The sequence below is a fragment of the Panicum virgatum genome, chromosome 8N, assembly GCF_016808335.1.
Source record: "Panicum virgatum strain AP13 chromosome 8N, P.virgatum_v5, whole genome shotgun sequence".
Lineage (NCBI taxonomy): Eukaryota > Viridiplantae > Streptophyta > Magnoliopsida > Poales > Poaceae > Panicum > Panicum virgatum.
The window spans coordinates 49,714,221-49,741,059 of NC_053152.1; the positions used below are offsets into that span (position 1 = coordinate 49,714,221).

Consider the following 26,839-nt stretch of genomic DNA (forward strand, 5'->3'; position numbering starts at 1 on the left):
CTCGTCGTCCCTCCAGCTCTGGTGGTGGACGGCCGGCGGCGCGGGGGCTGCTGCGTGCGTACGTGTACCTGCATGTTGGCGGGCAGCTCCCGCAGCGCGGCGCATGGCGACCCACATGTACGGCGGCGCCACGGTGGCCTGCAGGGTGTGCTACAGGGACCAGCACGGGACGCCGCCGCGGGAGCTCGGCTGCAACACGCCCCGGAGGGGGAAGGGGATGAGCGGACACCGCGCGATCTCCAGGCTCTGCCAGTGGAAACCCACGGGGAGGAGGTCTGATGCTGATGCCCGGCGAGGCTGCGAGGTCCGGTGCCGCTCCTGCGGTTCTCGGAATGGCGGGAAGACCACGGAGTGCGAGAGCTCTGAAGATGGCGCCAGCCCTTACAGGTGCGTATGTTTTGGTTGCTGGCCTGGCAAAATTGTTAATTTTCAGTGTCTGTATGTGAGCGCGTGTGCTTTTTTTAGAGAACGTGACTGAGCACGTATTTCATTAAAAGAAAAAAAAATTTAAATACAAGAGTTTGGGTGTCAGAGCACCCAACCAAACAAACAGAGCAAACTAGCACTACTGAATGACATTTACAAACACGCGACCAGTGTGCCGACCCAAAGGCAAAGCAAGCTTCTCGACTTGCGAGTAGCTATTGGCGTTTTTTTTCTCTTTTGTGGAGCCATCGGGGGTTTTTGTTCGGGCTAAGAATACGGTGGGCGCCTCTGTTGGGATCAGAGTTGTGATCCTCAAACAGAAAGAATGAGAAATACGAAGGTGAGAACAATGGAACAAAGGCACAATTGTAAATTGCACTATAATTTCAAGAATGTTCAACCCGTTACAGTGTCGAGGGGAAGGGCTATTTATACCCCACCTCATTACATCATTCCAAAAATATCCCTCCGCAAAACCTGGATACATTATTCCAAAAATGCCCCAACAAACTCAATAATTTCCATGAATTAAAGGATAAATTAGCACAATTTACATACAGTATAGCATACAAGACTGCAGTTAGTAGTCACCGTGTGTCTGATCCTTGTTGTCAGATAACCAATGGCTGCAAGCAAGCTATCATCACCTGGGTGTGGATTGTGTGCCATGTTTGTGAATTACACTGCAGATTCGTCTCACGTAAAAAGAACATGACTTTACGGTAATGGTGTTCCCGGTCATTATTGTGTGTATCTCTTTTCTCCCACTAGCTTATATTAGGTGCACTGCACTGGAAGTATGGTGTACTTTCTCTTCTTTTCAATATATGATGTTTTAGTTTTTCCTCTCTTTTTTGAATTATTAAACGTCATATATCAACTGAACATGAGGTTGCTACCTGTTCTTGAGATACAAAATTACAAGTGGACAAGAAGCTCACCGTGTACCGATTGTTGATCGACTTGTGGTTCTTGAAAAACCAAACGGAAAGCGCTATGTACTTCGGATTTGATTGGCCCTAAATGCATTCTGCGGATCTGCACATGATTTAATCCACATATGTAATCTATATATCCTATATCGATGACACCCACTAAAGTCGTTAACTCTATTTCTCTCAACATGCAAGCTATCCACGTCACGCCACATCACCATCTACCATGACCATCTATTCATGTCTTCCACTGATTTTCTATGAATATTGCCATACAATCACCTTAGTCTTTCTACTTTCAAATTTTACCTTAAAATTTTATTTAAGAAATCCCGCAGCAACGCACGGGGTATCACCTAGTATAATTAGGGCGCAAGGCTCAGTTGACAAGCTAGAGGGCCTAGTTACTGGCTGAGCCCATAAAAGAAGTTTGGTCAGTTAGGAGTCCCTCAAACATCACTCCCACCGTTGCTAAATGTAGGTTCTTTTGTTCTAAGTTAAATTTCGCTAGTTTCATTGAATAATACACCATGAAAAAAAATTCCTTGATAGTGCATACATTTAGCATTATATATGCCTTGATAGCTCAACTTAACACAAAACTTAAATTTACTACATTATAAAACGGAGGAATTAGCATTCGTTACTGGTTGTTCGTGCTTACAAATAGTCATCCAGATGGTAGATTTACCAAGTTCATCACCAAAACCCTGGATAATACTAGAATGCATGATAGAGTTTTCCTTGGATAATGCTAGAACATAATTCAACTAGAGCTCGCTCAGATCACAGTAGTAGTAATAAATAGCGCTGGATCCTTGCCAACGATTAGACGGCTGAACAAGCGCATGATAGTTGTTCACCATACAAAAAAGAGGGTCAAAATTACATAATTATGTCTTGAAGTTTTGCAGCAAATAGTTCACTACTCTCATATGATACATATAACAAAATATGAGTTGTAAGCTACTATGTGCCAATAGCATTTCCCTCTGATATCCACCGGCCATATATTCTTTACTCGCATCTCTATCGGTAGGGTAGAAGTAACTAAAGACAAACTCCGGCTACTCAGCATCGTGGGTATTAAGGTACTAGCAAGAGTTACCTAAATATGGTATATACTTAGCCGGACTCCAAGAAGAATGAATTTAGTTTAGTACCAAGGTAATTGTCAAAGGTAAATAACTTGCGTGGAAAGTATCTATATTTGATCAAGTGGTAACATGGCATTATTATTTCCATAACATCTAAATCAGGCATCAATACAATTGCACGAGTGAAAAATGATCATGTAAAATGAGCTCTAACTGCCATAAACTCTTTCTGGAAACTCTCTACTCGCTCCGTCTCAAAAAACAAGTCATATTAGGAATTTTAGAATAAATTAACAAGAAAGTAAAATAACTATGTTTGCCCCTATTTTATTATCCATATTTGGTATTAATTGATTCTTGCATGTGCATGCATTTTCTTAATAGGGTAAGATGACTTATTTTTTTGGGACAAATTTTGAATCCAATAATGACTTTTTTTCTGAACGGAGGGAGTATGCTAAAGTCCAAATATAGGAGCATGCTCAATGACGAGAGTACACCTCTTGCAATAGATTAATACCTTAGGCATAGCTCGTCCAGGTTTTTAGCTGGGGCATAACATGCTCGTTGTGCTCTAGACTCTGCTCCGGCCGCCTAGATCACCGTGGTGGAAGCACAAGTGTCGTGAGGTCGGCTTCGCCGGTAGCTGGGGCAACTGCCCCATACTACTGTATGGGGAGCCATGCCTCTACCTACAAAGGTATACAACCTTTTGCACATGACAATAAAACCAAACTCCATACACCAAGGATAAGTGTTGATTTCACTACTACACACAGACCCATCACCGCCGGGTAAAAAGTGTCATCACCGCTGGTTCCCTCATCCATTGGATTAGGATCGACAGTGATGACTTGGGCCATCGCCGCCAGTTCTAGACCCGGTGGTGATGCTCTTTTCACAAAAAGAAACAAAAAAGAAAAAAAACACGCCATCGTGCCCTACTCCGCGCCGCTCGGAGCCGCTTCACGCCGCCTCCTCACTTGCCGCACCTCCGCCCTAATGGCTGCCCTGCTACTCTGCGCCGCCCATGGCCCTTCTGCAGCGTGCCCCAGAACCGCACCACTGCCCCGCTCGTCTTCTTGCCCAACGCTACCGCAAATTAGCGCGCCCTACGCCGCTCGGCGGGGAGGCATGGCAGGAAGGGGAGGAGAGGGGGTTGCGTGGGACTGCCGGTAAGGGAGGGGAGGGAGACGACAGCGTGGGAGAGGAGGGACGCGGCGCTGGGGAAAAGGACGGGGACGGGCGGCGAGGGTGAGGAAGGGGATGAGGCGGCGGTGGGGTAGAGGAAGGGGAGATGGCCGCGGGGGAGAGGAGGAAGGCCGAGAAGAGAAGGGGATAGGAATGGGAGTTGGCGGTGGGGAGAGGAGGGAGGTCGGGGAGAGGAAGAGGAAAGGGCGGGAAGGGGATAAGGAGAGAGGAGTGACTGAGAGAGAGATAGTGAAGGTGAGAGAGAAAAATAGGTGGTGATTTCCTAAAATGACCCGGCGGTACACATGACCTGACATCACCGCCGGTCACATTACGAACCGACGGTGATGCCTACTATCACCGCTGATTCGTTTTAAACCGGCGGTCATCATGAGACGTTTGCAATGATATGTTATGTAGTAGTGTTTATTGTTGGAATATGGACAGGTGCAGCAGAACAGCGAATTGCGCCGAGGATAAGTTATTCTATCGCACTAGGGTAGGGTGAGCGAGCCATGGCTGAACGAACTTGGGGAGAGCATTGTGGAACTTGAGGCCAGGAACATCGTTGAGCTCAATTTGGGGAGGACAGGTAGCAACCACAGTGGAGTTAGGGACCCAAAATTCATTAACAAGTCCAGACAATTCAATAACAATATGAGGGCACGAAAAGTGCAATCTTGCATTTGAAAAAAATCCCACAAAAGTTCAATTCTAGAGCGAGATTGGATCTCAACTACCTACCTAATTAAGTGGTCAGATTTAAATTGCATGTCAAAACTAACTGCATATGGCAAACAAATGAGGGCATGGGAGTCTTTTCACGCACACCACTAATCTATCTGAAAAAAAATCTAAAATTGCACTCTTCATGGGACAGAGGGAGAGAGAGAGTAATTTTGAAAAGTATACATCATTTATTTGCAGATTGACAGATGCTAGCTTGTTATGTATTTCGTGAAGTCAAAGGAAGCTAATAAAGAAACAAACGTACAGAGACGTTGTGGACGTGAAGACGCGCTGCACGTAACCAGAAAAGGTTGTCCTATTCTTAAATAATAAATACCTTACTGAAAAATTATGAAAGTAGATACTGTGCGGATGCTCTGATCTCCGTCGCTTGCGCTCCAGCCCGTACAGCTGCATAGTCCACGCCTTCGACGAAAAAGGGCCTCCGTGCATGTAGGTTTGCGTTATTAGGTTGCAAAGCTAATAGTGACATGAGTCTATGTGTTCTGTAGATCGATTCCATGCTGTATATGATAAACGATCTCAAATTTTAGCTTAGGTAATCTAAGAGCTGGATTCTAAAAAAGCCAGGCTCTTGTAGAATTTTGAACTAGAAATAAACAAGGATCAAGTTGGATTAGGAAGTGAGTACTAGGATCATCATCCGTTATCATCATCAAGAGCGCATACATCATGTGTGTGTGTGTGTGTGTCATGTATGCATGTACATACGTTCTTGTATCAACAATGGAAGAAATATAAGATGGTGTACGCCTAGCCCATGAATCCGATGATGCTTTTCTAATCACGTCACTGACTCACTGACGTCACATGTATTGAAAATATCGTTGGTTAAATATCATATAATTAAAATGCGTGCCATTTAGTATAAAAAATTGAAAGGGTCGTTTATAACTATATATCCACCGGATATATATAGTAGGCCTGTTTTATCTCTTATCTAAAAAACTAGCGATGTAACTATTTTGTGACGCTGACACCCAAGTGGCGCGGGGATTGATCAATGATCGTTGTGGATCAAATCTGCATCAGTTTGCTCACATGCAGCTCAAGTTTGTATACAATTAGGTCTAATAACGTCAACTACTCTGACTGAAGACGACCTCACTAGGACACTAATCTGAGCAAAAGAATGATGGGCAGCGACTACAACACAATATAAGAGTATCGCTTCCCGGCAATCAAGTCTCTTCCGTGAACACAATCACAGTCACCTTGATCCCGATCTTCACTAAGGGAGATTGCCCACGAAGGAGGGGTCTCCGTCCCCCGCACAATGTCGTTGACGCCGCTCCACACCAAGCCGGAGGGTCGTTGACTTGCCGGCGAGCAACCAAAGGTCCAAGGAGGCCGGCGCACCGAGATACAAGGATGATTCACTTTAGAACCACAACACAAGGATCTAAACCTTGCTTGATCACTCACTCAAGAGCTAACCTTGCACTAACACTCACAAAGCTTGTGCTAAGGACTAAGGATTTGATCTTTATGCTCTTGGATAGCTTGGAGATGTTCTTGGGTGTGTGTGGGATGTTCAACAACTCCAGCAATCTTCAAATAGCCGGGGGAGCACATATATATAGGCCTCCAAGTCGAACTAGCCGTTTGTAGCCGTTGGCAGCTTTCTGCGCAGGCATCGGAACTTCCGGTGCAGAGGCATCGGTTCTTCTGGTCACTCTGTGCTCTGAACTAGCCGTTGGCTTTTCTGACATGGCCGCAGCAACTTCAGGAACCATCGGTTGAACCGATGCTTAGGCGTCGGTTCTTCCGATGACACTTGATCCGCAGATAGCCATTGCACCTTGCTGACGTCATTGCACTGACGCTTGCTCCGATGGGGCATCGGTTCATCCGGTGCTGAAAGTTTGGCTGCTGCACGCTTGACAACGTCTCTGGAACATAGTACGTTGATTGCACCGATACTTTTCTTGACACCGTCGGTTCAACCGGTGCTTCACTTCTTTCTCCACTTGATCTCCAAAGGCGCTCAGTCTTGCACCAAAGCCAGGCCATCGGATCTTCCGACAACCAACGGATGCACCGATGTTATAGGCATCGGTTCTTCCGGTGCTACTGATTTCAGTATAACTCGTCCAATTCAGCGTTTCTTTGAGTTCTTTCTTCGTGTTTTGTTTTGCATGGCCTTTTTACTTCATCCTGGGATCTAGAAATGTTCACTTAACAAAACTATTAGTCACATTGATTGCGTTGTCATTCGATCACCAAAATCACTCAAAATGACATAAATGGTGCCATGTTCGTTACAATCTCCCCTTTTTGGTGATTGATGACAACACAATCAAAGCAAGCATAAATTTTTCAAGAATTGACAAATTGAACCACTTACACTTGCTTGGATGTTTACCATCATCCAATGATGGTTTGGCCTCCCCCTAAAACCATGATCCCCCTTTGTTCCTCCCCCTATTTGCTACTCCTCTCTCATGTGTTGACTTGATCCACTTGGCATGTCTCCCCCTTTGGAATGTTTTTCCTTCTTGGGAACATCTCTCCCTCTTTGTTGGGAACATGCCTTGCTTTGATCCACATTTCTCCCCCTTTGGAATCAAATCACCTAAAAGGTCTTGCACCTAAAAGGTCTTTGCAAAACAATATAGCTCAAGACAAGATTAGTAGCCTAGGGAGTTTGTTTCGTGACTCATGATCCAATTGTATGATATCAATGAAGATACCAATTGAAAATTCACTATGGTGGATCACAAAATCACGAAACTAGCATGACATGAGCTAAGCTTTCCACAAGTGTGTACACAAAAAGATAGTGTGAAAATCAAGTGTACAACTAGATATTTTAATTAGAAAGCTTAGATCATATCATGCACGGAGGTAGCTCTAAAAATGATAAGAAATTGACAATTATACCAATTGAATGAGGTTAGAACCTTGCATACCTCCGGAGGTCCTTTGTTTACCTTGCATGTACCAATTGAAAGTAACTTGCAATCAATGGAAAGTCTTTAAACGATGAGCACTTGGTATACCAAGGTTAAGCAAATGTATGAGCACATAGCCTATGAACTTGGATATGAGCATTTAAGTTCAATAGAGCATGACTCAATATGCATGAAAGCACAATTTATCTAATCACTCTTATGGAGTTGTTTGTTCACATTGATCGTGAGAAACATTCTCTTAGAGTGCTAACTCCACGTGAGACTATAAAAGATAAACTTGGAAACATGTTAGTCTCAAACTCACAAACCATAGGATGAACTCCCCCTAAATGTGTGCATTTAGTGTTTGAATCACCAAGCAAATGTATGCACATTGATTTTGGCATAATTGGAAAGTTTACCCTATAGCTTGTGTTCATGGTACACATATGAAATACATACCTCATGAAGTTCATGTACCATGAAAGGGTGACTTTTTGGATAGCTTTCTACACACTTATCAAATCATGTAGGTTAGTTATGGGTTACAATCATGGCACAAGCAACCCACCATATATAATACTAGGAGATGCAAAGCATGCAAACAACCTAGCAAGAGCAATGGAGCTACATGATACTTGAATTGAAATCTAGCTATCATTACCTTAATATGGGGGACTTGGGCAACGTATGTCCAAGTTGTGAGCTTAGCTACTTTGGCTTGAACCTTCACTTTAACTTGTGAGCTAAGCCTCCAAATCCCCCGTAGCCATTTTTGGGCTTCAAATTTTCTTTGGAACCCACACCATTTGAGGCCCCTTCAAGTTGGTGATGATGTCCTTGGGCACCCAAATGGAGTGATTCCAACTCCCTTCCTTCTTCCCAACCTTGTGAGCAACTACCTTGCCATTGGTCTTCTTTTTGATCACATAGGATGTGCTATTGATTTTGTTCCTCCGGTTGGGCTTGGTGTAGATGAGAGAACTCTTGATTGTGAGCTTCTTCTTGTTCTTCTCATCCGGAAGCTTCTTCCTTAGTTGAGGACACTTGTTGGACTTGTGGCCTTCTTTGTGGCACTTTGAGCAAGTCACGGTGGACCCCTTCTCAAGCTTCTTCACTATGTCTTCACGGTTATCTTGAGAAGGTTGGACATTGCTCTCTATGCCTTTGCCCTTCAATCTATACAAGTCCTTCATGAGCCTTTCTACTTCTTGCTTGAGCTCATCATTCTCCTTGACAATGAGGTCATCACATGATTCTACAACAACATTCTCATTGCATTTCTCATTGCATGGGTTAGAGCAAGATTCATCAATTAAATCAATGCAAGAAGTTGAAACATCTACCCTAGTGATTGGAATTGCACAAGGGATAATTTGCTTCATTTCCAAAAAGTCATTAGTATCATTAATGCTCTCAAATTTTAATTTGAGCTCTTCATGCTCCTTACTAAGCAATTTGAATTTGCACATCAAATCTTCAAAATTTGTAGCAAGAGAAGCATTTAGATCATTGAGAGCATTAAGGTTTTTAATTTCTTTTGATTGCTTCTTAATGACTTTTTGGTGCTCATGAACAAGGTCAAGAAGTTCATCAATTGAAGGAGAGTCGGAGTCATCATCACTTACATCGCTATCCATACCTTTTGCCATGAAGCAAGTGTTCGATAATGATCCCTTGCGGGTGGTGAATTTTTTGTTTGATTCATCACTTGAACTTGCACTTGATTCTTCACCACCGCTCACCCATTCACCAAATATGGCAAATGATTCATGCTTGGGCTTCTTCTCCCTCTTTTGCTTGTTCTTTTTGAACTTCTTCTCAACCTTCATAAGTTGATGGTGAGGCCCATCTTTGAGGAAGACCATATGCCCCATTGAGTTGATTTCCTTCAAGCATTTGTTCATCTTCTTTACTTGCTTGTAGATGTTGGGGTGCATTGGCTCTTTATCATCACTTGAGGAGCTTCTTGCATCCTCTTCTTCCTCATCACTTGAGCTACCTTTGATGGCCATCTTCTCCAACTTCTTGAGTTGCTTGCATGCAAGTGCGCTATGCGTTGGTGAAGAAGATGGCGCTTTTGCCTTGATTTCATTGCGTAGCTCATGGGTCATCACCTTGTTGAAGACTTGATTTGGCGTCATTGTGTTGAGCTCTTTCTCATATAGAATTGTGGTCACCAAATCATAGTTCGGCCTTCGGAGTGAGTGAAGGATCTTGCGAATGAGTTCCAAATCTCATTCACAAGAGTGTTCAAGCGTGAGTATATAGATTCGGCATTCTCATCATCAAGTTGCTTAAAGCTATTAAGCTTATCAAGGAGAACATGATATCTTTCATTGGCAACATCCTCCGTGCCCTCATGGTTCTCAATGATAGTCTTCCATAGCTTTTGAGCATTTTCATAAGAATAAATATGATTGAACACATTATCACTAAGAGAAGACAAGATTATGCATTTTGCGGTGACATCATATTAGTTCTCTTGTTGACCATTATTTTTTACTCCTTCACTCACTACTCTCCAAACGTTTAGTCCAGTCGCTTGGAGATGGGCTTGCATCAAAACCTTCCATCGTTGGAAGCCCGTGCCGTCGAACTGTGGAGCGGGTCTAAAAGGATCCATCCTTTCCCCCTAAGAGCTAACTCACTAGGCGGTGAAGCCTACCGATGTAATGAGCCGGTAAACACAAATTTGCCAATGGAATTGGCTTTCTTTGTAAGAGAAGTAAGTCCCGGCTCTGATACCAATTGAAAGCGATCGGGTGCTCTAGCCTAAGAGGGGGAGGGGTGAATTAGGCACTCTAAAAATCTTAACCTATGGCTCTAACTAGTTTGCACAAAACTTAAACTAAAATAAGTTATCTAGATGTGCAACTATGGTTCACCTTAGTGTAAAACCCTCATCCCAAAAGAGTTTAGCAACCTATTGCCAATCCTATCAAGATACTACTCTATGAAAGTAAAGGCACACAAGTTGCAATATGAAATGCGGAAGCTAAAAGAGAGGGATGAGAGGAAGCGAACTCTCGACACGAGGATTTATCCCGTGGTTCGGTTTGCCACAAAGGCGCCCCTACATCTACGTTGTTGAAGCACTCACTAAGAGTATCGCTTTCCGGCAATCAAGTTTCTTCCGTGAACACAATCACGGTCACCTTGATCCCGATCTTCACTAAGGGAGATTGCCCACGAAGGAGGGGTCTCCGTCCCCCGCACAATGTCGTCGACGCCGCTCCACACCAAGCCGGAGGGTCGTTGACTTGCCGGCGAGCCACCAAAGCTCCAAGGAGGCCGGCGCACCGAGATACAAGGATGGTTCACTTTAGAACCACAGCACAAGGATCTAAACCTTGTTTGATCACTCACTCAAGAGTTAACCTTGCACTAACACTCATAAAGTTTGTGCTAAGGACTAAGGATTTGATCTTTATGCTCTTGGATGGTGTCGGTACCTCTGGACTAGGGTACCCCATCTTGATGTGTCAAGACTCGCGTAGTTATCCGTAACTGCGCCCTAAAGAGCTAAACAGCCGGACCCCTCGGGTCCGACTCCATCTCAACGGACCAACGGTCTCGGACCCTCTTCCCGCTCCGGGACGGGTCCGGTGTCGCCATGTGTCCCGGAGAACGGAACGCTCACCCAAAACAGCCGGGGGGCCGGACCTCCCACCAGGTCCCGGACCCTAAATACTATCCGGACCCCTCAGCGGGGAAGGAACAGACACGCCGCCGAGGGGGGTCCAGAGCCACCACGTGTCCGCAGGCGCAGGCACGCGCGCGGCCGCGAAGCTTTCCCGGGAAGACTCGCCCACCTACCGCATTCAATGTGGGAGACGTAAGTGCACTCTGCCACAGCAGAGCCCGAAGCGACTTTAGCCAGGCTGTACTGTTGATCGCGCGTTACCAAGGTGCATAGTGCAGCCGTTGGCGCCGCCCAGGCCACGCGCGTCAGTCTGCTACGCCAGTTAGACACGACAGCTCGGCGACGGAGTATTATAACGCCTACGCGGTAGACCCAACAGTCTACGCCGCAACCTACACCACCTCAACGGCCACTTCGCCGACGGGACAGGTGAAGACCCCCCTCGGTCAGAGAATCTACAGGGCGATGAAGCATATCCGGCAAGAGATTCACAAAGCACTATTAATGTCTTTTTCGTGGTACACTATACATCCTCGTTGGGCCCACCTGTCGGGGTCCAACACCTGTGTACGCGCCTCCCTTGCGCTATAAAAGGGAGACGTCCATTAGAGAAGAACTCAAGTCTAAAAGGAACTTAGAGGCAGAGGATAGACGGATCCACGGACACTAGAGCAATAGAACTCTCAGTGGACGTAGGGTATTACGCTCCGGCGGCCCGAACCACTCTAAATCCCCGTGTGTTCTTGTGTTCTTGCTTCATAAGTAGATCTGTCGAATCGCTTGCACTTTCCTGAGTAACCACCCTCTGGGATTAGGCGGGTGCACTACGCCACCCGGCTGTGGCCCTCCTCCTTGAGCCACTACAGATGGCTTGGAGATGTTCTTGGGTGTGTGTGTGTGGGATGTTCAGCAACTCCAGCAATCTTCAAATGGCCGGGGGAGCACATATATATAGGCCTCCAAGTCGAACAAGCCGTTTGTAGCCGTTGGCAGCTTTCTGCGCAGGCATCGAAACTTCCGGTGCAGAGGCATCGGTTCTTCCGGTCACTCTGTGCTCTGAACTAGCCGTTGGCTTTTCTGACACGGCCGCAGCAACTTCAGGAACCATCGGTTGAACCGATGCTTAGGCGTCGGTTTTTCCAGTGACACTTGATCCGCAGATAGCCGTTGCACCTTGCTGACGTCATTGCACCGACGCTTGCTCCGATGGGGCATCGGTTCATCCGATGCTGAAAGCTTGGCTGCTGCACACTTGACAACGTCTCTGGAACATAGTACGTTGATTGCACCGATGCTTTTCTTGACACCGTCGGTTCAACTGGTGCTTCACTTCTTTCTCCACTTGATCTCCAGAGGCGCTCAGTCTTACACCAAAGCCAGGCCGTCGGATCTTTCGCCAACCATCGGATGCACCGATGCTATAGGCATCGGTTCTTCCGATGCTACTGATTTCAGTAGAACTCGTCCAATTCAGCGTTTCTTGGCTTTTTTACTTCATCCTGGGATCTAGAAATGTTCACTTAACAAAACCATTAGTCTCATTGATTGCGTTGTCATTCGATCACCAAAATCACTCGAAATGGCATAAATGGTGCCATGTTCATTACAATTGAATGTACGTATACGTACCTTTCTTAATTTCTCGAACCGTCCTTTCTCCAGTTGGCATCGTCTTCTTTAGGGTTGCATCATGCAGCTACTACAATTGGAGGTGTTTCCTTCACTAGCTAGGACCATGCCCAATAATAGCGGGCAATTCGCTAGGACCACGTCAGCACAGGCTGCTGGCCTGGAGAGAGAGGTGAGAAGGCTTGCTTGGCGCTTATATATTGCTCTAATTCCTAAAATTAATTAATTAAGCAACAAGAAAAAGTATCGTTGCATCACCATCCCGTATAGTACTGATGACTTTCTGCTTGAAATTGAGCTAGCCGATGAAGTCAAAAATGCAGATATCCATGGGCGATTCAACAATAATTATTGTTGCACTCCAGGAGACCAGGAGGCTACACTTTGTCATGCATACAATATGGATCGGAAATCCTGGACGCATGCATGCTATAAATTCCGGCACCTTGCTTCGTTCTCAGCACACGGTGACAGCCTCCTCTAGGCTCTAGCTTGCTAGCTTGACGGCTTCCTCGTCGGCGTGGACGCTGCCTCAGCAAAAGAATTCTCCTCGTCCTCCTCTATGGCAGTGGAAGGAATGGTGTGGAGCCCAAACACGGTGCTGGAACGTCAGCTCCGGCAGCCGGAAGACGATGCCTCCTCGCCGGGGGAGAAGAAGCGCCCGCATGCCTTCATCGGGGTGCGCCCGCGGCCGTGGGGCACGTTCGCCGCCGAGATCCGGGACTCCACGCGCGGTGGCGCCCGCGTGTGGCTCGGCACCTTCGACACCCTGGAGGCCGCCGCGCTCGCCTACGACCAGGCCGCCTTCTCCGCGCGCGGCGCCGCCGCCGTCCTCAACTTCCCCGTGGAGCGCGTGCGGGAGTCGCTGGGGACGCTCGCGCTCGCCGGCGGCGCAGGGGGCTCCCCGGTCCTCGCGCTGAAGCGGCAGCACTCCAAGCGCAGGCACAAGCGGCGCAGAAAGCTCTCCCGGCCTGTAACAACCACCACCAGCAAGGATAATCTGATCAGCAAGCAGCAGCGGCAGCCGCCACGCCATTGCTCCGACGTGCCAAGGTTGCCGGGCGTGGCCATGGCGGCGGTGCCGCAGCATCATGTGACGGTGCACTGCAGCGTTCTGGAGCTCGAGGACCTCGGCGCTGATTACTTGGACGAGCTCCTCCGAGCATCAAGCGAGCTGACTGCAGATTGATCAAGTCATGATGGTTTGCTCGGGTTAACAATTTCAAGATAATAAACAAGTAATTCAAAGAGGCACCCATATGCTATTTTACACCTTTGCGCCAAACTAATTTTTTTTAAGATTTAGGAATAATTCCGGCCTTGATCATTCACAAACGAATGATTACAGCCACAAAACAGGACACAGCACGCAGTCTGTCAAAGCAACAGCTCAAACACCAACACCGAAACAACAACGCTGGTTTAACCAACAACCACAACCACAGCACACAGGCTGCCTGAGCAACAGCTCAAAAAAACTACCCAAACTGAAACTCCCCAATCAAACCAAGATAAGAGCTGAGACAGAAAGACTACTGCCCAATTCTTTTTCTGAAGTTCCAACCCCACCTGTTGTATAGTTCCATTATCACCCCTTCCAAACGCTGACAATTGTCCTTTACTAACTGCATCGCCCAGTATGTCGCCCTGAAGAGTACCTGCAAATACGAGTTAGGACAGCTTCATTGAAACACAACTTCATTTCGGCTTAACCAAATAGCCCAGCATATAGTTGTTGCACCTAGCTATTAGCAGCAGTTTTCTACTTCTTAGAGAAAAGCCTCTAAGCCAAGGCCCTAGCATATTGGTAACACTGCTAGGAGGAGCAATTCCAAAAGTAAAAAAACGGCCTACCAAACAAACTTTGCTACATGACATTCAAAGAACAAATTTTTTGTACTTATTCATCAGAATTGCAGAAACAACATTTTTTATCCCCTTTCCATTTCCTCTTAGCCAAGTTATCTTTGGTGAGAATGATCACTCCTTTCTTTAGATACCACAAAAAAATTTTAATTTTAAGTGGAACTTTTATCTTCCAGGAAATTCTCAGGAATCCTGCTATCTTGCATTAGGTCTCTATGCATTGATCTTACTGAGAAGACTGAATTACTATTCATCCTCCACACAAATTGATCCTCAGCCTTTGAATATCTCTTTTAGAAGAGCACCAAACTAATTATGCAATAAGTTTCCAGCCGTTTAGAAATAGAAGCTTTTTCGTGCTTGCTTGCGTATGATTACTGACAGTTTTTTACTGAACATAATTCAGTAATACGGATATTCGATTTAGTAATTTCTAGCTAGTTTGTTGAGCAATTTGACAGTTGGGTGTAGAATAAATGCTGGTGAAAAGACATATAAGTTATAAATATAATATATAATTAATTTACAAATATATTTTGAGGATAAAAAGTTGCTATCTCCACCTTTTCTTATTTTGTTCATCTTCTTACACAATACACATATTGTTGTCTCTGTTTCTTATTTATTTCTCTTTTTTTTCAACTGGTTTCTTGTTTGTTTCCTTTGTGTCCAACAAAATTCACACAATCATCATAGGCATGGTACATATATGTTATTATTCTTGAGCTCACTCGTGCATGTACCTGGATTGTACATTTTTGCAATGGTTAGTCATGGCTAGTGATGTTGCTCATAATATTACACATTATAATAAGAGTAAAATGCTCTAGCAGTATGTAAACTTGTAAGAATGTGTCATTTAGGTCTGTCAACTCTGAAAATGCATTTCTGGACCCACAAACTTGTAAGTATGTGCCACTTTGATCCATCAACTCCAAAGGTGCATTTCTAGATCCACAAACTTTTTAAATTGTTCACCACAGTTTCATATGTATCCATGTATGCACTAACGAGCTTCCGTTCGCGAGACACCCAATGTGGATTATGATGAGAATTGTTGCTTTGTCCCTATTTTTCTTCTCCACCATGTCATCTCCCTCCTCTTCCTCTTGGCCGGCGGGTCGCTTGTCGATCCCACCACTTGCTGGGCCGCCTAAGGCCGCCGTTCGGGTTGCCTCCCACTATGGTGGCTGGGCCACGTCAGCGATGACGCTGATGTGTGCCATGTTCAGTCATCCGGTACACGCACTACTTGACGTGGTGGGTAGGTGAGAGAGCAGCACGGATGGCACGACAACCTGTGCGGGCTTGGATTGAAGAGATTGAGAGAAGAGGGAGATAAATGAGATGGGAGACATACAGTCGGCGTGTCAAGTCAATATTACGTGCACACGTGGATACATATGGACCTCCGACGAACAATTTAAAAGGTTTGTGTACCCAGAAAAACACTTTCGAAGTTGATGGACCTAAGTGACACACCCTTACAAGTTTGTGGATGTAGAAATACACTTTCGGAGTTGACGGACATAAATTACACACCCTTACAAGTTTAGTGATCGCCGGTGCATTTTACTCTTAATCATACATCATGGGTTAATCAAGATCATTTGATATCAACGATGGATATTATAGTATTCTCGTTTAACATGGAGATATCAATGCTAATTCTGAATATTTCCTAGTAACTGTATAAATTTATTAAGATAATTTGTTCCCATTTCTCAATAAAAATTAAAATAGCAATTTTATTGAACTTAAAATACCAAAAGAATTTTTTATTAACTTAAATCAACAAAACAATATAATATTAAATTAGAAATAGCATCATGAGAGTTTATAAACCTGCATGACACCGCGGGACAAGTTCATGGACCTAAAAGCATTTTGAGAGATTAGGTACCTATGTGACACCTTTGAACAAGTTCAGAAATCTGAAAAATACATTTTAAGAGTTTAGAGATCTAGATGACACACCAGAATAAGTTTAGGGATCACTAGTGTACTTTACTTTATGATTAATATGCAGCTAATTCAGAATTAAAATGGTCTTAGTGGTAAGATTTCTAAATGAATCAGCTGAAAAAATAGTTTAATAAGCAGTTCATTATGAATACAATTAATTACTGGCAATTTTCAGGGATATGAAAATTCACCTTGAGAGTTTAGGGACTGAAATGCGCATTGAGACAAGTTTGAGAACCTGAAGATGCATCTTGAGAGTTTAGGGATCCGAATGACACCTCCGGATAAATTTAGAGATTTAAAAATGCATTTCGAGAGTATAGAGACCTAGATGACACCTCAAGACAAGTTCGAAGACCGCCCATGTATTTTACTCTTTAGGTTTTTTCTAATGACAAGTCTTTTTTTTTTGTTGATTGGGGGATTCCTTATTGTTAACTGCTTTTTCCAGTCGCAGATTGGCCAGATTAGACTCCTTAACCATGTGAGAAAAACGCTGATGAAAGAGGCATATAAGTATTATACATAATTAATTTACGAATAAATTTTGAGGACAAAAAGTTGTTATCTCCACCTTTTCTTCTTTTGTTCATCTTTTTACACAATACACATATAGAGACACTGTTGTGGAAGTGACAGACATACTGAATGTAAGAAAAAGGCGTGTAAGCTATTTTTTTAGTAAAACTGCTTATAGGTGTTGCAAACAAAACATGGACGAACAACATGCGGGGAGGAGCGAGTTCACATAGCCGCAGTATTGTTGTCTCTATTTCTTATTTACTAGTGGAGATGCACATGCCATATGCATGTGTTCGAAACAAGGGTATTTGCAAATAAGTTGATTATATCAACAACTACTAAAAAATAACTTATTTATATATTTTCTTATTGAAAAAAAAATCTATTGTAGAAGATATATATCTACACAGGGGTCCCTATGCATTTATTGGCCCTCGTATGAATAGCTTATTGGCCGGTCAATATATTTCCTAGTTGGATGGGCCAAGATAATAAAAGTTAATCCCCAAATATAGCCCGTCTATACCTTTCCTAATCGAGTTGAATCAATTATGAAGTTTTATTGGCCGGTCAATACCGTTCCAAATGGAGTTGAATCAATTATCGTGATAGGCAAATCCCTCACCTCTTTTAATTTATTTACAAAATAATAGGCAAGTCTCTCATCTCCTTTAATTGCTTTCCAAAATAACAGACAATTAATATCAATTAGCCTTAAGATTAAGGGGCGGGGAGGGGATGCTTGGGTGAGGTGGAGGGGTTGCGGTGGGCCCGACGGGTTGAGTTTATAGGTGAAAAAAGTTGATTATTTGAGCAGACTCATTTTCTAAAGTGTGGTTTTGAGGTTTTATCCAAACTTTGGTACCCCTTAGTCCTGACAAGTGGGTCCTCTGTGAGGGGTACGGTGGGCCTAATCTTAGTGAGAAATGTTTTTAATTCTTTTATCTTTTATAGTATAGGTTTCTTTTTTTTCAATCGGTTTCTTGTTTGTTTCCTTTGTGTCCAATAAAATTCACAAAGTCATCTGCTAGGCATGGTACATATCTATATATCCTATATAGATGGAACCCACTAATATCATTAACTCTGATTTTGCTGCAACCATATGAAGCCACGTCATCACTTAAATCTAAACCGTCAGATTTCTCAAACCTTAGCTAGCCACATCATCCATATTGTTTTAACCATCCGATTTTTTCTCAGCCCCTATTCTTTACTCAGCACCTTGGCATATTAAGAGCCTCCACTCTTCTTTATCAGCACCTTGGCAGATCAACAGACCACCACAGCTAATGGCACTAATGGCATTAATCCTCCATCAATCATCCACGTTCCCACTCCTTCGTGCCTTGACGTGCTCCTGCCTACCAACAATTAAAGGGGCACAAAAATGCTCTCCTTCCCACTCACGTCATTTGTCCCATGGGTGCCTTCCATGGAGAACAAATCAAATATTCAGCCACCATCTCTCCAGCTTCTCATCCATTCCAATTTTCAGTAAAGCCACAGGTTGCAGCTACTAAGAATCATAGTAGTATATAATTACCGATGTGTTTCTCTGTTCGCCTAGCACATGCGTATAAGATCAACCTCTGGACCCTTTCATCATTCTCCAATTCTCGAATGGCCTCGATGATGGGATTCATGTATGCTCGCTTGGTCGGTTCAGCAGGCATCTAGGAGCACCAAGTTTCCTGCCATGGCCACATCACAACGTGCTCGATCTACCGCATTGAGGTAGTTCCTTATACCCAGATTATCCATCTAAATATTCCAACAACAATTCCTTCCAATGTATGTAGTTCTTCATTTATCCTTATAGTAATTTTGGCAGGGAATTTTTTTAATCATCCGATGACCCTCCTTATGTTGATGCAGCTACATAAAAAAAACCATTGTTTGCTTGGAATTCTTATTTTCTGAATCGGCAAGTTATATCTCTAGAGCACGAGAACCGGCTCTCTTTTTCCAAGCCATACTGAAGAACCAGAAGAAGGTAGCATTACATAAAATTAGGAATTTCATATGCTAGCATTTAATTGACCTTTTACTTATTTTTTTACATCCAGTGTCTAATTTATTAGGATGCCTCTCTGCAGTGAACAACTTTAAGGTTTCACCTGAATTCCAATTATTTTGTCACTGATTTTCTTTCTATGTTCAACATAGTACTCAAGAGATCCATCTTTCACTTCTTGCCATGTCTGTGTACTCATTCAATAATCGTTCCAGCATTTATTTGATATGATCCAAATCTTCCTGCAGCAACGCGCGGGGAATTCACCTAGTATTTTACTGTTCTTGAGCTCACGCGTGCATGTACCTGGATAGTACATTTTTACAATGGTTAGTCATGGGCTCATGGCCAGTGATGTCTTGCGACACGTGTTTCATAATATTACACATTATATAAGAGTAAAATGTATCGGCGGTCTATCAACTCCGAAAGTGTATTTCTTAAAAATGAATAATTTAAAAAGTTTGTGAATCTAAAAATGCACTTTTAGAGTTGACGGACCTAAATGACATACCCTTACAAGTTTAGAAGACCATTTTACTCTTCTAATAAATTACATATGAATTCTATGACTGTTATTGTTCTCTTTTAGATTTTTTCCTAATGACAAGTCTCTTTTTGTTGATCGGGGGATTTCTTATTGCTAACTGCTCTGAGAAGAACCGCAGGAGACGTCCGCCATCTCGGACGAGATGAAGCGAACGCTGAAGATCCATCGGCCATGGACGCACCCCAAGCCCGGTGACCCTGGATGCAGACTCGCCATCGCCGACAATCACTGCCGTGGAGCAATCGTGCAGCTCCACTCTCTTGCCTTCCGTACAACCTGAGGCTGCCTCTCCATCTGCAGAACAAAAGGCCAATGAACTCACCTCCCGACAAGCTTCCAGCATCAGACTCCTGTATAGAGGATCCCGATGCGCTCGTTGACGGCACCGGAGCGGAGCACCACCAAGATGGGAAAGAACACGTGAGGACCTTATTCTTTGATGCCGCCGCCGCCTCGACGCTGTTGCCGGAAACCTAACCTTAGAAACACTAGGACCTTAATCTACACATCGGACAAAGAGCCGCCGTTCTTCCACACATCGGAGGGCCCAAAAGCCACCAGAGGCGGAGTGGAACGACGACCTCGCTAGTGGGAGCACGAGTCACCTCCCTTTCGCCTCTCTCAATTGTAGCAGGCGGAGAGGTTTCGAGAGCTCCACTCCAAGAACTCCACCAACTCCATCAATGTGTCATACCAATCGCGTCTAGCTCCAGTAACTCCAACTCCGGAAAAACCTGGAGTTGAGGGCCAACTCCATGTTTTTCCAGGAGCTTCTCAAGAGGTGCTCCAAAAATATTTGTTATGTACATCCTCATAGAGTTGGGGTGAAATTACTCACCTTTTCCACTAGTTACACACGTAATGCTTCGCGAGAAAAAAAAAGAGGCACCTCTTCTCCCTCCGTGCGTCGTTCCGCTTTCCTCTCCCGAGCCGCTGCCTCGCAACCCTAGCCCCCCTGGAGACCTCGTCGGCAGCCACCGATTTGGAGCGGAATGGATCGTATTGGAGATGACCTCCCTCCCCATCTAGGTATGGATGTGTAATCCCTTGTGAATCCCCTTTAATTTAACTTTCTTGTCACTCAATTTCTCTTCCCCATCTATGGCGCCATAGCTTCTGGGGTGATCCGCGCTGGCTAGCGGCAGCAAAGATGGAGGCAGCCGCCCCGGAGAGAGCAGATCCGTGCCAGCGGGCGGCGGATCCGGCCACGCTGAACCTGGGGGCAACTCGCGTCGTGGAGGGCCCGTCGGGTGGTGGACGTGGGCACGTGGGTGACGAGCAGAGGAGGAAGACGAGCGGAAAAGAGGAGAGGCTGACATGCGGCCTCACTCACACGGGTACAACGAACTATTCATGATAAAACATCTAATTCCTAGAGCTGGAGTTATGCTATTAGCCAAACATGTTCACCAAATCTATATTTTTCTGGAGTTTGTAGAGTGGAGCTGCAAAAATATGAAATTGCTACTCCAAAGTTATTTTTCTAGAATTGGAGTGCTCCCAAACACACCCAATACAATACGAGTAACATCACCACCACTAGTATCCGTTGCATGTGGGACCAGGAGCGCCGCCGGTCGATCAAGTCTCCCTCCCGTGCATTCGCTGACGTGGCGACTCGCGCGGCCACGGAATAGCCAGCCGGCTGGTGCTGTGGCTGCCGTGTGGGCCCTCCAACCGTACGCTCAGCCTTTATCCCCTACCCTACCAGCCTCTGGTGGCTCTCCACAGCCACAGCTTCTCCTCCTCCGATTCCTGCTCGTCCCTCCAGCTCTGGTGGTGGACGGCCGGCGGCGCGGGGGCTGCTGCGTGCGTACGCGTACCTGTACGTTGGCGGGCAGCTCCCGCGGCGCGGCGCATGGCTACCCACATGTACGGCGGCGCCACGGTGGCCTGCAGGGTGTGCTACAGGGACCAGTACGGGACGCCGCCGCGGGAGCTCAGCTGCAGCACGCCCCGGAGGGGGAAGGGGACGAGCGGGTACCACGTGATCTCCAGGCTCCGCCAGTGGGAACCCACGGGGAGGAGGTCTGATGCCCGGCGAGGCTGCGAGGTCCGGTGCCACTCCTGTGGTTCTCGGAATGGCGGGGAGACCACGGAGTGCGGGAGCTCTCAAGATGGCCCCAGTCCTTACAGGTACCTATGTTTTCACTACTGGCATGCTATGTGTTCTTTTTTTTTGAAGAAAAGCCTGCTATGTGTTTTTCCCTCCGCAAAGTAAAAAGTATTAAATCTTCAGAGTCTATCTGTGTGCGTGCGCGCTCTGGAAGAGGGAAAGTATGAATATTCCAATGTTACTTGCTAGTTATATATATTATTACAGACATCTAGCTCGGCCTATAATGTTGTCGAGATTTGGTGGCTGTCCCATTAATCGTCAGCAAGTGAAAACAATACATTGCAGAATGTGAAGTGCCATGTGCAATATGCCCCAATCTTTTCCCCTGTTCCGCTAGGCGCTCGCCTAGGCGCGATTCCGCGCGCCTAATCGCGAGTCGAAGGGTCAGCGCCTCGCCTATGGGGGTAGGCGGACCCATAGGCGTCGGCAGCTCGTCGGCGGCGCCGACGGGGGTGGAGGAGCGTCCGGTGGAGGTCGCCAGTGGGGGAGGAGGAGCTGCGGGCGGCGGCGGGCGCTCACACGGCCACACGGGCTTGTGCGGGCGGCGGCGGGCGTCCGGCGGAGGTCGCCGGTGGGGGAGGAGGAGCTGCGGGCGGCGGCGGGCGCGTGCGGGACGGAGATAGAAGCAGACGCGAGAGGCAGAGATGCGAGCGGCGGCGGGCGTATGCAGTGCGAGAGGCAGAGAGGATGCGGGGGAGAGGGTTGAGGGTTTAGTTGGGCCTTCAAATGGGCCTTTTTTTCTTTCTCCTTTTTTATGACTACTCATCTCTTTTTTTTCTTTTCTTTTAAGTATTTATACATGTATTATTCATTGCCTAGAAAAACGCCTAGCAACGCCTAGGCGCGATTACTCCCGACTAGGCGCTAGGCTAAGGGTCGGCGCCTAGAACCCGCCTAGCGCCTAGCAGAACCATGATCTTTTCAACTCATGCCTACATTTGATTTAACAAATACCAAACAATGGAATATTTTTGGCACATACGTCACAATGGGCTGCTTGACTAGTTTATGCAGTTAGGTCTGTGTTTTACCTGGAGCGTTTTCACTTATCTTCCAATGCGTTTGCTGCAGAGATATCAAACAAAATTCAAGGGGAAATACTCAATTCTCAGATGATCAAGTCGCTTCTAAGAAGAAGTCAGCTTATGCTAGCCAAGGATTGGCTGAAGCCTGCAAATTTGTTTACAATGATGCAAAGTTTGTAAATGAAAGGGCTCAAAATGACATTCTATTGCTCTCACGGTACACTTGCACACTTCCATATTATTCATAATATTTAACATCCAAAATTGTACTCCTCGAAGAAAAGCAAGGAATTTTGTATTTTTGTTCTTATCTCTGATCTATTTGGAATCCTAGTGGCATAACAAAGCTGAACAAACGTGCATGCGAGGATGCTGCTGTTTTAGGGTTGGGGTTTCTCAAGCTTGACGGTACATGCTCTCCTTTTGGGCATAATAAACTTTTGTTGTATTTATTCTAGTATTATTTAGTGTTCTTCTAAATCCATTTTGCCTTACAGCTCGTGTACGCAAGGATACTCAAAAGATTGACCACAGCGTGAAGGAGAGGGCAGCCCGCCTTAACCATTTTGCTAGAGTATGTATTTAATGTATCTGTAAGATAATGAATTATTTATATACCATTTTTGTATTTTTCCCCTTCTTTTTTCCATCTATGTATTGAATTCTAGCACATATTTATACCTATTCAGGCATTCAAGGAACGAGCTGAGTCAGACTTGAAGAAAGCTGCAGACCAACATTGGAGTGATGGTGCTTTAGAGGTGGTTCATCATATTTTACCTCATAAGTTGGAACAATTGGAAGATTTAAGCAATAGTTGCCATTTTTACTGTGCCAAAAAATTGCAATCATCATCTTTATCTCATATGAGTAGGCCATTTTTTATCAATATCAACATGCTTTTTGTATATTCTGCGGAGCTCAAGCTAAAGTAATACTTATTAATGAGTAACCAGGCAGATTTGCGACGAGCTGACTTGGTTGTTAAACGACGCGCCATGGAAGATCCTTTCATGGCATTGAAGGTAGCTTTAGTTATTTGCATATCGAGCTCTAGAACCTTGAACCATCATGTATTAAAATAACCCTTATAACTTCATACATTTTTATGTAATTTTCAAATCCAATGCAGTTTGTTCGGGATATCCATGACATGATGGTGAACAGATTATATGAGCAGTAAGTTCTGGATAGAAAGTTCTAAGTGCTAATTTTCTGTGAGCACATAGATACTTGATTGAAGAGAACTACTTTTACTGTTGATCTGGCACTAGGTCACTATGGATCACTTTTGAGTTAAGGTAAAATTTTCTCATAGGCTTCCAAAGGATGGTGCATCTTCTCGTACAAATTCAACAGGGTTTATTACACTCGAGAAGAATGGGAAGACTCTTGAACTGTTCCCTGGTGAAGTTTCTGCTGATCAGATTTTTGCCATAGAGGTTCAATCTACATAACTTATTCAGCAACGGTCTTATTTTTTTTCTTGCAACAGAGTCTTATCATAGTGTTAAACTTGTCTTTGATTTATCCTTACTAGGAAGCATACCGAAGTATGGAATCTGCCTTTTCTGAAGCTGATGGTATTGACTACACAGATCCTGAGGAGGTGAACCATATTGTACTCAACTGAGCCACATCAAATTTACTACCTTAATACTTAATCTCACACTTCTCTGTTTGCGAAGCTTGAATTGCTAGTAGCAACACTTATTGACCTGGATGCCATGGATGGAAAAAGAAGTGTTTCCTTGATAGCTGAATGTTCAAGCTCTCCAGACGTTAATACTAGGTACATAGAGACTTCTTTCCTGCTGAAGTCCCCATTAATTACTTGAATTTTATTCTCCTTATATACAGCCACACTTATTTTCTGCCAAGATAATACTCCCTACAATTCAAAGCATATGTTGATCCTGCTGCTCAAATATTTTTTTGTTTTGACCAGCAATACATAAAGAATTAAATGTAAGATACATTTTACTAGTGTTAGGAAAAGTACTTTCTGTGTATTTAATCATGTTTATTTGAAATGGTTTATTTTCATTCAAGTTTCACCTTCTAGACCTTGTGAATTTCCTAAGCATCAATTAAGCATTCATCAGATGTTTTTTTTTCTGTACTTTATTCTGGTTTTCATATACTGAATAACACATATGCGTACCCAAGAGATTTGTTTCAGTGCCTGTCCCTCTGAAGCACAAATTCTTCTTAAATGATTCCATGTGTTTTCACCCCAAACATAGGAGTCCTTGGTGGTGCTGCTTACAAATAATGGGATAATGTATTTAGCCATAATCAGATTCTAGAAATTGCTTTGCTATCATTAATTCATCTTTTGCAAACACTGAACAGTGTGTCGAAGTTGCTGCCTCTGCTTTGACAAGGTCAATCTATTTTGTGTTACAATTACCTAGTGTAGCTAATTTGAAAAGAAGAGTAAACAGAAAATAACCGGATATTTGTCATGGCAGAATTGGATATTAGAGACCTGGCTCCAAGTATGGGCAGCATGATAATTGCACAGTGTTTTGCATTATGGTGACTGTTGTTTCTACTCTTTGTATTAAAAGGAAGCACATACCTGAATTCCCTTGTTCTCATGTTGTAAAAATCAGTACTTTGCATTATGGTGACTATTGTTTCTACTCTTTGTAGGAAAGCCCTAGCTAATGCATTGGCTACAGCTCCATCTATGTGGACTCTGGGGAACGCTGGCATGGGTGCACTTCAGGTTTGCATTCATCTTTCTCTCCTATCTTTCCGAAACGAACAAACGAAAACATAGATGATAGTTGGTTGCTTCATATCTAAATTTCTATATGCGCAATATTTGAGGCATATTTGGTTTCCTACCCATTCTTGCCCAGCTTTGCTACTGAGCAAGGTCATCTTATGACAAAGACTCCCTTGTTTTTGCGAGATAGTCAAAATTGGTTCTCCTCCAATAGGAATCGTCTTCTTGCCCACAGACGTCCTAGCAGTGTGGGAAGGGTAGATAAGACAACAAAACATGGCTCTTAATATCGAGAGAGCAGGATATATTCCACAACCAAATCTGCACATGATTAATGGATTTTGTATTTCAACAATCTTTGTTCCAAACTTCCAATCACTAGAAACTGAAGAAATTTCTGTATGTCGCTCACTTCATGGTCAGACATGTTGCATGTGCTTTATTTCTGTTAAGATTCTTCCATATGATGCTCACTTTTCATGGTCAAACTTGTTGCATGTGCTGCATTTCTGTCAAGTTTCTTCCATGGGATCCTCACTTTTCATAGTCAGACTTGTCGCATGTGCTGTATTTCTATTAAGTTCCTTCAGTAAGTAAGGATGCTCCAATGTTCCTTTTGATTGCAGAGATTGGCTCAAGATCCCAACTATGCTGTTGCTAGGGCTGCATCAAGAGCCATTGATGAACTCAAAAAGCAGTGGGAACTTGAAGAAGGCGACAGCCTGAGGTTTGTAATGAACCAAAATTTGGTTTCTGAGGGAACTGATGATGAAAGTTCAGCAGCAGACGACACAACGTGAGGTGCAAACAAGATGAAAAATTTCAGTTCCAAAAGTACCATGTACCAAAGCATAACAAAACATCATGAGCTGCACATAAGGCATTCCAGTGTGAGCTTTAGGACTGAAGATCAGATAGACATGTAAGGAAATCTCACATATACTTAGTCGAAGGGGGAAAAAACAATCATGTGCTCTGCGAGCAGAATTCATGTCTAGGACAAAGTAATTTCAGGGAACAGCGTAAATAGGAGAAGTCTGTTCCCTTTGGACATTGTTTTTGTATATGAAAGCAAAAGGTTACTTCCTCTGTTCCAAATTATAGGTTGTTTAATTTTTTTTAACATCAAATTTGACCAAAATTTGTGTAAATATTGTAAAATTTAAGTCAGTTTTTGAGGAATTTGTATTGATAAAGCAAGCTATAACAAAGAAAGTGATATTCTGCATAAATTTTTGAATAATACGAGTGCTTAAATTGAATGTTAAAAAAATCAAACGAAACGAGGGAGTATGTTCGAAGAGCCACCGACAGCTCTGTTTGGTTCGCGCTAGTTTTGTAGCGTGTTAGTGAATAGTGACACTTTGACCACTAATTACGGTATCAAACAAAGCCAGTTTATAAAATCAACTTCAGAACCCCGCGCTAGTGACCCTGAAGAATCTAATAAGACTTTTGACCGCGCGATTA

General features: G+C 44.2%; 2 protein-coding genes across 5 annotated transcripts; both read left to right on the top strand.

Annotated features, from left to right (window-relative positions):
- On the top strand, positions 1-26,548 carry LOC120685617 (senescence-associated protein OSA15, chloroplastic-like). Of its 4 annotated transcripts, none has more exons than XM_039967648.1 (12): positions 3-387; positions 22,679-22,849; positions 22,967-23,040; positions 23,130-23,206; positions 23,322-23,393; positions 23,589-23,657; positions 23,765-23,811; positions 23,951-24,074; positions 24,173-24,241; positions 24,321-24,424; positions 25,291-25,366; positions 25,560-25,842. In XM_039967648.1, exons 1-12 carry the CDS (start codon positions 104-106, stop codon positions 25,581-25,583), a joined length of 1,191 nt encoding a protein of 396 aa, XP_039823582.1. In that variant the 5' UTR covers positions 3-103; the 3' UTR covers positions 25,584-25,842. The 4 variants fall into 4 exon arrangements, with proteins under 4 accessions (XP_039823583.1, XP_039823582.1, XP_039823581.1 ...); XM_039967647.1 differs by lacking the exon at positions 25,560-25,842 and adding an exon at positions 25,996-26,548 and having other exon boundaries at positions 17-387; XM_039967650.1 differs by lacking the exons at positions 3-387; positions 25,560-25,842 and adding exons at positions 21,205-21,624; positions 25,996-26,458.
- Positions 12,946-15,373, top strand: LOC120685618 (ethylene-responsive transcription factor ERF094-like). The gene has a single exon (XM_039967651.1). The coding sequence runs from the start codon at positions 13,131-13,133 to the stop codon at positions 13,755-13,757; it is 627 nt and encodes a 208-aa protein (XP_039823585.1). The 5' UTR covers positions 12,946-13,130; the 3' UTR covers positions 13,758-15,373.
- Positions 26,549-26,839: the final 291 nt, after the last annotated feature.

What these genes read in the sequence shown, in the direction of transcription:
- LOC120685617 (XM_039967647.1), top strand. Translation starts at nt 104, where the DNA reads ATGGCGACCCACATGTACGGCGGCGCCACGGTGGCCTGCAGGGTGTGC. An exon ending in GACATTCTATTGCTCTCACG is followed by an intron (nt 22,850 to 22,966) that starts GTACACTTGCAC and finishes TTGGAATCCTAG; the next exon opens with TGGCATAACAAAGCTGAACA. An exon ending in ACTACACAGATCCTGAGGAG is followed by an intron (nt 24,242 to 24,320) that starts GTGAACCATATT and finishes CTGTTTGCGAAG; the next exon opens with CTTGAATTGCTAGTAGCAAC.
- LOC120685618 (XM_039967651.1), top strand. Translation starts at nt 13,131, where the DNA reads ATGGCAGTGGAAGGAATGGTGTGGAGCCCAAACACGGTGCTGGAACGT.